This window comes from Microtus pennsylvanicus, chromosome 14 (genome assembly GCF_037038515.1).
Source record: "Microtus pennsylvanicus isolate mMicPen1 chromosome 14, mMicPen1.hap1, whole genome shotgun sequence".
Classification (NCBI taxonomy): domain Eukaryota; kingdom Metazoa; phylum Chordata; class Mammalia; order Rodentia; family Cricetidae; genus Microtus; species Microtus pennsylvanicus.
This window is the reverse complement of record NC_134592.1, coordinates 15,866,304-15,878,440: the sequence shown is the minus strand read 5'-3', so window position 1 is coordinate 15,878,440 and position 12,137 is coordinate 15,866,304. Positions and strand designations below refer to the sequence as shown.

The 12,137-nt window shown below is 48.3% G+C and overlaps 1 protein-coding gene across 2 annotated transcripts in view; it reads right to left on the bottom strand.

Moving 5' to 3' along the window:
- Lgmn (legumain) overlaps positions 1-12,137 on the bottom strand; it is a 34,066-nt gene that overhangs the window by 13,028 nt on the left and 8,901 nt on the right. For both annotated transcript variants that reach the window (XM_075948475.1, XM_075948476.1), the window contains exon 2: positions 10,197-10,368. In XM_075948475.1, the coding sequence (XP_075804590.1) occupies positions 10,197-10,340 (144 nt within the window). In that variant the 5' untranslated portion in view covers positions 10,341-10,368. The remainder of the gene's footprint in view (positions 1-10,196; positions 10,369-12,137) is intronic.

Here is a 12,137-nt window from a genome sequence, read left to right as displayed (position 1 = left end):
AGCTTGTGACTTTCAAGTGACTTTGAAGTCAGCCTAGGCAACATGAGATCCTGTCTTATTATTATCATAATTTGAAACAAAAGAAGGCCATCAAGGGGAACAGAAGCCATCCCTGTAGGAATGCCTTGTTTTAGATGGCACACACTGTACTCTATGCACAACAATTGAGATCAGGGATGAAACAGGTTGCCTAACTTTCCACTGACAATGTCATTTCAGGAACAGGCACCTGCGCAAACATGGAGAGATGCTGTGGCCAGCATCAACATCCGTAGGCAGGCACTGCCGTATAGACCGTCACTGCACACAGCATCCCATGCAGCACAGCAGGTGATGAAGGAAATAAAGCATCTGCAATGCCCGGCTTCTGCCTGCAGATGCCCATTCAGATGGACCTGTGTGGTGGCGAATACTCGTGTTTAGCATCCATCTGCTGTGACTGTGTAGGAACCCATGCATGGGTCCAGCACTCAGGAGCTGCCGGACAAGAGGACAGCTAAGTGTGAGACCTTCAATTTGCCTTGGACTGACTTCAGGACCCTATCTCATTAGTCCTCAGGTGAGAAAGGTCTTACAGCTGGGGCACAGGAGGTCACAGAGGAAGAAGTCAAGATCTTGATGGTTCTTCATGCAAGAGCAGCAGAGAAATTCCCAACGAGAAAGCAAAGGACTAAAATCTAGACAGAAACAAAACAAGCCATCAGTCATCACATACACAGTCATGTAGGATCTGAGAATGACATCACTTGGAGATTCTGCCCAGGATTCACACAAACCAAGGCAGCTATCATGTCTAAGCAGTCAATTTTCTATGACCAGAGTCACTTAAGCAGTCTGTCCTGGGACTGGAGAGATGGCTCAGAGCTAAGAGCACTAGCTGATCTTCTAGAATACCCAGGTTCAATTGCCAGCACCCACATGGCAGCTCAAAACTGTAACTCATGTTCCAAGGGATCCGACACCCTCACACCAAAGCACATAAAATTAAGTTGGTTTTTTTTTTAATAAAACGTCTGTCCTATCTTAGATAGGCATGGTGGTGCCCAGCACCCTGGAGGCAGAGACAGGTGGATTGCTCTGAGTTCAAGGCCAGCCTGGTCTACAGAGCAAGTTCCAGAAAGAAAAAGAGGGGGGAGGAAGGGAGGGAAGGAAGGAAGGACAGAGAGAGAGAGAGAGAGAGAGAGAGAGAGAGAGAGAGAGAGAGAGAGAGAGAGAGAGAGAGAGAAAGAGAGAGAGAGAGAGAGAAACCAGAAAAATTTACATGGAATTGCACAACACCTACAGTAGCCAAATAATTAGGAAAAAGAACAAAGGTAAAGGCCTTTCACATCCTGATTTCCAAGCCACACTAAGGAAAGAAGAATCTCCAAAAATGGTACTGGATCTGATGAGACAGCTACATGCAAAAGGAGGAACCGTGGCAGCCCAGAGTGCATCCCGGCTAGAAGAACACTTAAGTGACACAAGAGACAATCTTTAGGACCTTGAGTGTCGATGTCACAGATATGACACCAAAAGCAAGGTCCATAAAGAAAAGAATGAACAAATTAGAGCTCACAGAATTTAAAACTTAGTGCTTCAAAAACATCACTGAAGGAAGGGCTGAAGAGATGCCTCAGTCAGCGGGCCCAAATTCACTCCCCAGTACCCCATTCTGGGTGGCTTGTAACTTTCTGTAACTCAAGCTCCAGGGGAGCCTCTGGCTTCTGTGGGAACCTGTACTCACACGCACATACTGACACACAGACACACACACATACAATTTAAAATATAAATAAGTCTTTTTAAAAGAAATGCTAGTGAAGGGGTAGAGTGTAAATCAGTGGTAGAGCACTTGCCTAGCACACACAGCCCTGGGTACCATGCCCAGCACTGAAAAAAAAAGCCATAAAGAAAACATTATGAGGACCTGAGAATAGAGATCTGCAAAGCCTACGCTGAATAAGGCTTACATATAAAACACAAAGAATGTCTGACCCTCAAGAGTTTGCAAAGGCTTGAAAAACACCTTACCCAATAAGACAATGGCTCTAAGTCCACGAGAAAGAAGCTCAGCATCATTAGTCACAAGAGAAACACAAGCTGTCACGTCCCACCCAGACAGGCAATAACAAGTACCCAGTGAGGACCAGGAGCTCTCAGATACACTCATGGGAGTGTACAATGCCAGTCACTGTGGGAAGCCTCTGCACAGTTAACAATGCCTCTAGTTACCTTTGGTGTCCACCCAGGAGAAACAAAACACTCATCCTCATAAAGACCATACACACGTGATCTCAGCAACACTGCTCATGGGAGTGAAATAAGAAGCAGGCCCAATGTCCATCACCTGACATGGACAAGCAAGCTGCTCATCATTCGGACACAGTGGAATGCTATGTCCCAACAAAAAGGATGGCAGTACCAACACTTGCGGCACTGTGGACTGTGCTCTGTGACATCATCTAAGGGAAGACAGAAGCCAAAGACTACCCTGCAGACTTCTGAATAGATAAAGTTCTAGTGGGGGTCTGGGGGTGTAGCTCAGCCGGTGGAGTGCTTGCCGAGCATTCAAGAGGCCCCAGGTTCAATCCCTGCCATTGTAAAACATTGACTGTGATGGTGCACGCCTGTAACCCCGGCAATAGGATGATTAGAAGTTGAAGGCTATCTTCAGCTATATAGTGAGTTCAAGGTCAGCCTGGGCTACACAAGATCCTATCTTTTATATAGAATCAGAAAGGGCAACTTATGCATGAGACAGAATGTAGATTATTAGTGGTTGCTTAGAACTACTCTAGGGGACCATATGGGGTACACGGGGTGATGGAATTGTTCTGGTGCTGGTTTGTGGTAAGGTTTGCACGACTCTGCAAATTACTAAAATAACGCGGAGTTGTGAGTCGGAAGTAGATAGGATGGCACAGAAACAATGCCTTGGTCAAGGTAGAGGCCTCTGAGTGAGTTCTGTGTTGGTGCACTTCAGGGCTGCCTCGGGCCTCAGGACTGCCCTAACAGGCAGCCACTCACTCCATTTTATAAGTGGGATGAGATCAAGGTTTGAACCCAAGTACCTTGCTCCATGCCCTGCCTCCTACATTCAGTGATTTCCAAGTGAAGTTGGGGCTGCCCCTGCCTTAGGAAAGTCAAAGGGTTCTGCACTGAGTTAACATGAAATAAAGCGGAGTTCAGCAAACTCAGATAATGTGGAAACAGCAGAAAAGCCACAGGAGGTGATGCTGGGCTGATGGTGACCTCTGCAGTAAGTGGGCGATCGCTGTGACTCAGCTGGGAGTTGGCCAGGCTCACTGAGGAATCCCGTGACCTCCTGATAGTGAAGCCTCTCACAATGTCACATGTACAGTGGGCATCACCCATCACCACCAGCTGTAAGCACCGTAAGCACAGTAAGACAGAGCACTCAGAGCGAAGGCTAAATACAGCTGGCGTGTGCTATATTCCTCCTCATGAGGAAAGGCTCTCGGACACGTATGCTTGCCGGGCAGGTACTTATAAACTCCTCCCCTCCTGACTCACATCCTGCCTTCCCAGCCTCCCACCAAGTCCAAAGGAAGAGGCTGAGATGTAAAATGAGCTGATATCCTTTGTTCCCGTCATACAGCGGGGACCCCAAACGCTCCCATCTTCATCACTGTTGGGCCCAGCAGCCCCCTATCCCAGCCCTACCCAGCGCTTCCAAACCCTCACCCTGTCTTCAAAGGATGCTTTGTTCTAGGCACAAGCAGCTGACCGTTGCACCAATGAGGACTAACTTCCAAGACATCAGCCTAAGTGAATAGTTTGTCCAGAGGACAAACTGTACGGCTGGCAGTCTGCTCCCTGCCACTTCCCCTCCCCAACTCCTGCTACCTGGCTCCTGTCCCCTCCAGTCTCCCTTTTGCCTGTCTGCACTCCAAACACTCAAATTATTTACTGCCTGGCCCTTCCTGGAAGGGTCTGCTGACTGGTCCTGAGCCAGGCAGCCATAATGGTTACGGTGAAGGGGCTAAGCAGGTTCACAGGGTTCAGGATGCCACACCCCTTAGGGGCCAACCCAACTTCTCTATCAAAACAGTTGCATGAGCCAGGCATGGTGGCACACACCTTTAATCCCAAGTGGATTTCTGTGAGTTTAAGACCAGCCTAGTCTACATAGTGAGTTCCAGACAGCCAGGGCTACGTAGAGAGATCCTGTGTCCAAGAAAAAAAAATGTTTATTAGAGTCTCACTATGTAACCCCAGCTAGCCTGGACATCACTATGTAGACTAGGCTACCCTCACACTCAGAGATCCGTCCTCCTGGCTCTGCCTCCCAAGCACCACCCACTACAGTCTCCATCAAATCTTAGTTGCCTGGTCCTGTCAAAATGAAGAAAACAAGGCTTTGTAAGTTGTCCTTCTAATACAGCTCGCTGCTCACCCACTGCCGCTCTCCCCACATCCCTATCCCAGTCTCTCTGCACTGTGCGCCATTCTTGCATAATCCCGTCAGGAACGTCTCTGAGTCAGACCCAGAAATTCCCTTTCCTTCTCCAGGAACTGATGCTAACACAAGCGTGTGACACGTGATGCAACTGCTGCCGGCCAGGGAGGGCAAAGTCCCCCACTGACTCCCAGGAGAAGGCTTATCATTTGCGAGAGAGCCAGATGGACAACAGGCACAGGTGGTCTCTTTCTCCTCTACAGAGTTTCTGTTTGGAGGTGACATCTGAAGCGGCTGCAACCATTTTATTACAAGGAGCACTTATCTGGAAAATAGAATTGTGTCAAATGGATCTTGAGTTTAAGTGGCCAGACTAGGGCTCTCCACGCTTGCCATGTAAAAACACTCAGGAGGTTCTGGAACCTAACAGGCTGGCTCTTCCCTCGCTGTGGTTTTGTGTTGCCAGAGTTCACATGGAATACTCAGCTTTCCCATATCACACACACACACACACACACACACACACACACACACACACAAATCTTAGTAAGGGTTTCTATTGCTACAACAAAACACCATGACCACAAAGCAAATTGGGGAGGAAAGGGTTTATTTGGATTACACTTCGACATTGCTCCATTAAAAGAAGTCAGGACAGGAACTCAAACAGGGCAGGACCCTGGAGGCAGGAACTGATGTAGAGGCCATGGAGAAGTGCTGCTTTCTGGCTTGCTCCTCATGGCTTGCTCAGCCTGCTTTTATATATATATATTTATGTGCATTGGTGTTTTGCCTGCATGAATGTCTATGTGAAGGTGTCAGTTCCTGGAATTACAGACAGTTGTGAACTACCATGTGGGTACCGGGAATTGAACCCTGGTCCTCTGGAAAAGCAGTCAGTGCTCTTAACCACTGAGCCATCTCTCCAGCCCAGGACCACCAGGCCAGGGATGGCACCTCCCACCATGGGCTGGGCCCTCCCCCATTGATCACTAATTGAGAGAATGCCTTACAGCTGGATCTCATGGAGGCATTTCCTTAACTGAGGCTCCTTCCTCTCTGATGACCCTAGCTTGTGTCAAGTAGACACACAAAATCAGCCAACACATGCACACATGCACGCACGCACACACACCTGACCAAGCTACACCCTGACCCACATCTGGTACTTAGCAGTTCCCACAGGAACCAGCTTTGTTAATCTGATGCCAGATGGCCTTTCCTCCCGATTCTCTATCACCATGGGCCCCCAGGTAAAGAAAGGTTAAATAGAATGGTGAGCCAGCTCAAGTCTACTCTATCTTAATGCCTCAGGAGATGCTATGGGAGAGGACAGTTTAGAATATTACACCAGACACCCAGAGCCTCAGGAGATGCTATGGGGAGGACAGTTTAGAATGTTACACCAGACACCCAGAGCCTCAGGAGATGCTATGGGGAGGACAGTTTAGTTTTCTGTGCTAACTTTAAACACATGTTAATAAAAGGGAAAGGAATGATTGTAAAACAGAACTTGATAAATGAAAGAGACCTGGGCCATGGAAGTAGAGGGAAGTGATGGACGCAGGCTGAGGAGCCATGTTGCCTGGTGGTTCAGATCCCATTTGTGCTTCCTGCTGGCTGTGTGACCTTATACAAGGTGTCTAACCATTCTGTGCCTCAGTTTACCAGTCTGAGAATGGACCTGAATAAGTCTCACTCTCTTGAGCTGTCTGAGGATAAATGAGATGATACACACCTAGTGCTTGGCGCTGGACCTGGCACCCAGTAAGGCGTGGAATTCTCCTTCCAGAATGTGGGTGCTATTGTAACGGGACAGGTAGTATCTCTATGTTGTCACTGCCATGAATCGCACCTCACTGTCTGAACTCATGAACGCCCCAAAAGGAGGACGAGTCATTTGCTGCGAGTTTGGCTCCTGAGTTACTTCCAGCCACTGCCTCTTGCCTCATCCTAGAATCAGGCTTCAGTTCCCGCATGCCAGACCCTCTTCCTAGCCTTGACCACCTTCCTTAGACTCTCTGTGTGCCCCTCTGTGAGATCAGGGGGTTCCCCAATCTGAAGGCTGCCCGCCTCACTCTTCTGTCCCCTCCTGCTCCTAGCCCCTCACCCTGACCTCCTCCTCTGACCCTGGGCTTCCAGAGGCTTCCTGTCTGTCCTCAGTTCTAGAGGCTAAACACACAGTGACCAACCAGTGTCTCAAGACCAGCCCCCACTGCTCCGATTCCTGTTTGGAAAACAGAAATCCAGTTTGATCTGAAAAAGACTAGGCAGAAATAACCACCATAGTGCATATCAGAACCATTAGCAAGGACGTGAGACACGGTATGAAACCAAAGCAAGAGCTGGGAAGAGGCCTCCTGTCGATCCTGGGCAACCTCAAGCCTCTATAAACACATCCAGTTAAACCTGCACGGGAAAAAGGGAGAGTTCTTGACTGATTGAACCTCCGGTGCGGGGTCCACTAGGAACAGAGGCACCCACTCAGTCCACCAGGCACGGAGGCACCCTCACAGCCTCAGATCCATCCTTCCTGGGTGGAGACGGACTCACAGCTCCAGCTACATCTGGACCCTTTCTTCCTTTCCTCCTAGCTCAATAGTTCATATTCTTCCAGGGAAACCAGCAGCTCTCCCTTTTAAAGAAAATGTTTCTGGGAGCAGCTGGGCATGGTATTTTCTGACTGCAATCCCACACTCAGGAGGCCGAAGCAGGAAGATTACTTTGAAGCCAAGGCTAGCCTAGACAACAGTGTGAGACCCTGTCTTGAAGAGAATTCCATAAAGTAGGAGGGTGGCCCTGAGTTAGAACCAGCTGTGGCTAAGGTGCTGAAAATGTTTAACCGGTGTGTTCCTGACTTGGTTGTATAAACACCAAGCAGCTGCTGAAGCAGCAGGCTTGCTGCCTGCGGTCTGTGCTTAACTTATCTTCTCCCTCAAAGGGAAAGGAATCAGCGATGATAACAACCATTAATCAGGCCAAATTTCCTTTCTGGCCAGCACACATAGGCCATTCAAGATGAGTCAGAACTTCACCTAAGCCAAACCCCATGATGACTTACAGACAAACCCCAGACACACACAGGGCCAAAACTCCTTCTATGCCAACCGCCCAACAGCCAGCCACTGTTGGCAGCCAAGCACCTGCACCACGGACAGTCTAAACTGAGACACCCTGGAACTCACATATAAACTGGATTTCAATGATTTAGCTTCAAGAAAAGACATAGGGGCCAGCAAACTGGCTCTACTGACAAAGGTGCTTGCTGCCAAGCCTGACAACCTGAGTTCGATCCCCAGGACCCACATGGTAGAAAGGGAGCATCAACACCTCTGTTGTCCTCTGTCCTCCATGCACGTGCCATAGTATGCTTGTGCCCACACATACACACACACACATTCACACACACACACATACACACACATTCACACACACACACATACACACACACACACACACACACACACAAATAAATCTGACGAAAACTTCTTTAAAGAACATAGGCTATCTCAATAGTATTTATATTAATTACATGGTGAGTTGATATTCATTTGGATATCTGGTTTAAGTAAGATGTCAAAATTAATTCTCTATATACATTGTGTATAGAGGTGTGTGTGTGTGTGTGTGTGTGTGTGTGTGTGTGTGTGTGTGTGAATGTGGAGGCAAATGAACAACCTGGGGTGTTGCTGCTCAGGTGCTATGGTCTGAATGAGAATGGCCCCCATATTTGTATGCTTGGTCCGCAGTTGGTGAAATGCTTGGAAGGGTTCGGAAGTGAGGCCTTGTTGGAGGAAGTGTGTCACTGGGGTGTGCCAGGCCCAGTGTCTCTCCGCCTGCTACATCCAGACCATGTTCCCTGCCACAACAATGGACTAGCCCTCTGAAACTGTACACAAGACCCCAGTTAAATACTTTCTTTTATAAGACTTGCCTTGATCTCGGACGGGTGCTACTCACTTTATTTCTATTTGTGTGCGTACATGTCTGCATGTTTGTATGTACACATGCAGTCCAGAAGAGGGCATCAGATCCCCCAGAGCTGGAGTTGGAGGAGGCTGTGATGTGGAAGCCGAGTCCTCTAGAGGAGCAGTGAGTGCTACTAACCACTGGGCTACCTCTCCAGGCTACCCCCCAACAATACAGACCCCGTTTTTGAGACACGGTCTCTCATTGGTCTGGAGTAGACAATGCTGGCTGAGTCCCGGGGTCCACATAGCTCTACCTCCTTATATTGAATTAGGAGTACGAGCATACCCCAAAATTCCACGGTTTTGTTTATAAGTGGATTCTAGGGGTTGAACTCAGATCCTAGTACTATCATGGCAAGCGTTTTACTGAGCAGACTATCTCGTCAGCCCTTCCTCCATATTTCAAGCTTTGTCAAATGCGGCTGCTAGTTTTTCCATGACTCATGCAGCTCGTACTGGAGCAGGTGGCTCTCAAGCCAGCTGGCTGGTTCTGTATCCTGCCCAACCCCCCACCCCCAAGCCCCGCCTGCCAGCTACACCACACTGGGCAAACTGCTGGCCACCTCCATTCAAGTGTTGTGGATAAAGGGGAATACAAACAGGCTGGGTTCCACACAGCCCCACCAGGAGGATTAAAGGACCTCAGAATGCTCACAACATGATCCTGTGGCAATCTATGCATCTTGCATGAAAAGTTTAAATCTACTTTTTTGTTTTGCTTTTGTTTTTCAAGACAGCTTCTCTACATAGCCCCGACGGTCCTGGAACTAGGTCTGCTCTGTAGACTAGGGCTGGCTTCAAACTCAGAGATCTGCCTGCCTCTGCCTCCAAGTGCTGGGACTAAAAGCATGTGGGACCACACCCAACTATATAAACCTTTTAAAAAAGACAGCATAACCAGTCACATAGAAGTCTGCCTTTAAAATATAGTGCGGTACTTTCCGGTTCACTACCAGTGCAGCCCTGGCCACTTTCTAATTGGGGAACAGTCTCACTACCCCCAATTCTTTGAGCATCATTCCCCAGTCTCTGCTCAGCCCAGCCTTTGCTGTCCCTGCAGACTTTCTTAGTCTGAAGTGCCATTTAATGGACTCATTAGCTGTGTGGTCTTTGTGACCGGCTTCTTTTAGCGTGTGTTTACAGTTCATCCATACTGAAGCGCACGTATTTACTCCGCCCCTTCTGTGGCCTGACCATGTTCCTACTCACATGTTCCTACCGGCTGATGTGAGTAAGGCTGATACTAGTGTAAGATTTTACACAGACATATTTTTGTTCCTTTAGGGCCCACACCCTGGAGTGGGATCTCTGGATGCGGGGTAACTGTTTCTTCACCCTCTCTCCCAGACTGCCAAGCTGCTTTCCCTAGGTCACCCCTTCTTCCCGGCAGGCGGCTGACTGTTAACTGTTCTTAGTTCTCACTTCCACAGGAAACACCAGGAGAGATAAGGTAAGGACAGACACTCGGAGGACTGTGTTCCCCAGAGCTTCAGCCCTGCTTGCCTCCTTCCTTGGGGTCTCAGTTAGGTCGCCTCCCCTCTTTAGCCCTCAGTGTCCTTTCTGTAAATGAAGGTGTTAGCCCAAGGGCTCTCACCTGGCAATCTTGCCCCCAGGATATGTGGTGATGGTGACAGGCAGGCAAGTGATGCCGCCATTACCTCAGACACTGTACAGACCCAAAATGTGAGTAACACCTGGTTCTGAAGGCCACTGCTGAGGGAGGCAAGGAAATCCTGCATCAGACTAAGGCAAAACTGTCTTCCAAAATGACCACACCACTTTGGGGAGACAAAGTCAGTGATGAAGAAATTTCAGTTTCTTACCTGGTGCCGGTAATTATACCAGCCATTGGAGCCCGCCACAATCACCACCCAGTGCTTGCCGCTGTCCTCGGGATCATCCACACCAACGGGAAGAGCACCCGCACCCAGCACCAGGCTGAGAAGCACAGCAGCGGTCCAGATCATCCTGCACCCCAGTATCAGCTACCGAAGGCTAGAAAGGAAAACGCAGAGCTGGTTATAAAGGGACAAGGACTTCCGGAGATAACATCCCAGCAACTGAGTCAAAGGGCAGACTGCTTAGGGCAGAGGAATGTGCTGAGGTAACAGTGAAGACGGAAGGAGAAACTCTTGGAGCTGCGGTCACTCACTGGTGGGGGGCAAAGGGCAATCCAGTCAGGTGTGCCGCAACCAACCAATTACCCAGAAAGCACTTAGGCCAACTTCTCAAGTTCCTATCACCACTCAGAATGCAGCAGATGACATCCCAGCAATCCCGTGCTGGTGATAAGTCTACAGCACACTCTCGACTGTCTGTGCAAGAACACACAGGACCTCGCGGAGCATAGGAAAATCTGCAGAGCGACATAAAATCGAACGGGAGTTTCTTTTGCTGGGTGGTGGGTGGAAGAGGGAAATCTCTTAAACTGCCTCTTTTATTATAAAAACTGTTTATTACTTGCCAAATGTATTTATATTTTTTATTTATTCATGGGGGTGGGGCAAGTACTGCTGTGTTATGGAGGCCAGAGGACAACTTTAGGAAGTAGGGTCTCTCCTTCCACTCTGCATCCCAGGGAATGAACTCCAGTCAGCTGGCTTGGCAGCGAGCGCCTTTGCCCACTGAACCATCTCACCAGCTCCAATGTAGATTACTTATAAAGTTTGAAAATTCAGTGCAATGACCAATAGTGTGAACTCAAGCTTCCAGGAAGGAAACACAGTGGAGGAGGGGGAGCTGCACCTGTGTTAAAGATTCTACAAGATCAAAGGACAAAGGACTGGGCTTCAAGATTATGGAGTTAAAATGTTGCAGACTGAAGCCAAATTACCTTGGGCTACTCCTAGCCCTTTGAAAGACATCCATTGTCCTTCCTCCCCTGTGTCTAAACTAACATCCTTGTGACTATCGAAACCTTTCAATGTAGGCTTAGCAGACTACTAGAGTCCACCAGTTCAAAAGCCAAGAATGTCCTCAGTTAGCATCTAAATTCTCCAGCAGTGACTCCTCTGAGGTCTATGGCCCCCACCACGACATGTGGTAAATACTTTAATGACTTTCTTTGTTTTGTCCCTAATGAAAACCACAAGCAACCACTTCTACCTGGTATTTCTGGGCCATGGTCATTCATCTTTAGCTTCAGAATAAACTTTGTATCCCCTCTGAGGTGAGAGCTATGTTTTTGTGTCAACGCTAGTGACAATAGCGATGGACAGTTTAAGTGTCAGACATCTGGATAAGCTATAGTCAAACTTTCATTCCTGTCTTGTCTGACACTCAACAAGTACATGCGTCTGTGCACCAGGTGGTGCGAACATTTTCATGTGTTTTACCAAAGGGGAGGTTAAGAGCATGGACCGCTCATGCAAGGGAACGGAGCTCAGTTCCCGGCATCCATGTTGGGTGGCTCACAATTGCCCTTAGCTCCAGTTCCAGGAGTCTGACACTCTCTGCCAAGCTCCACCGGCACCTACACTCATGCGCACATACCCACACACACACATACATACATGCATATACATAATTAATAATAAAAACAAATACTGCTTTTTAAAAAAAGAAGGAATGAAGGGAGAGAGAGCAGAAGAGGGTTTGAAGTGGCACAGCCATTGTCTCTGGAGAGTTATTCTTTGGCCAAAGACCTTGGTGTTCTAGATTCCTGTCCCATTAGTTTCTGCCCCAGAGTTCTGCATCTCAAGACTTTATGCTTAAGGAATTGCCCAGCCTATATTATACTTTAATGCCAAAACTTGTTTTGTTTT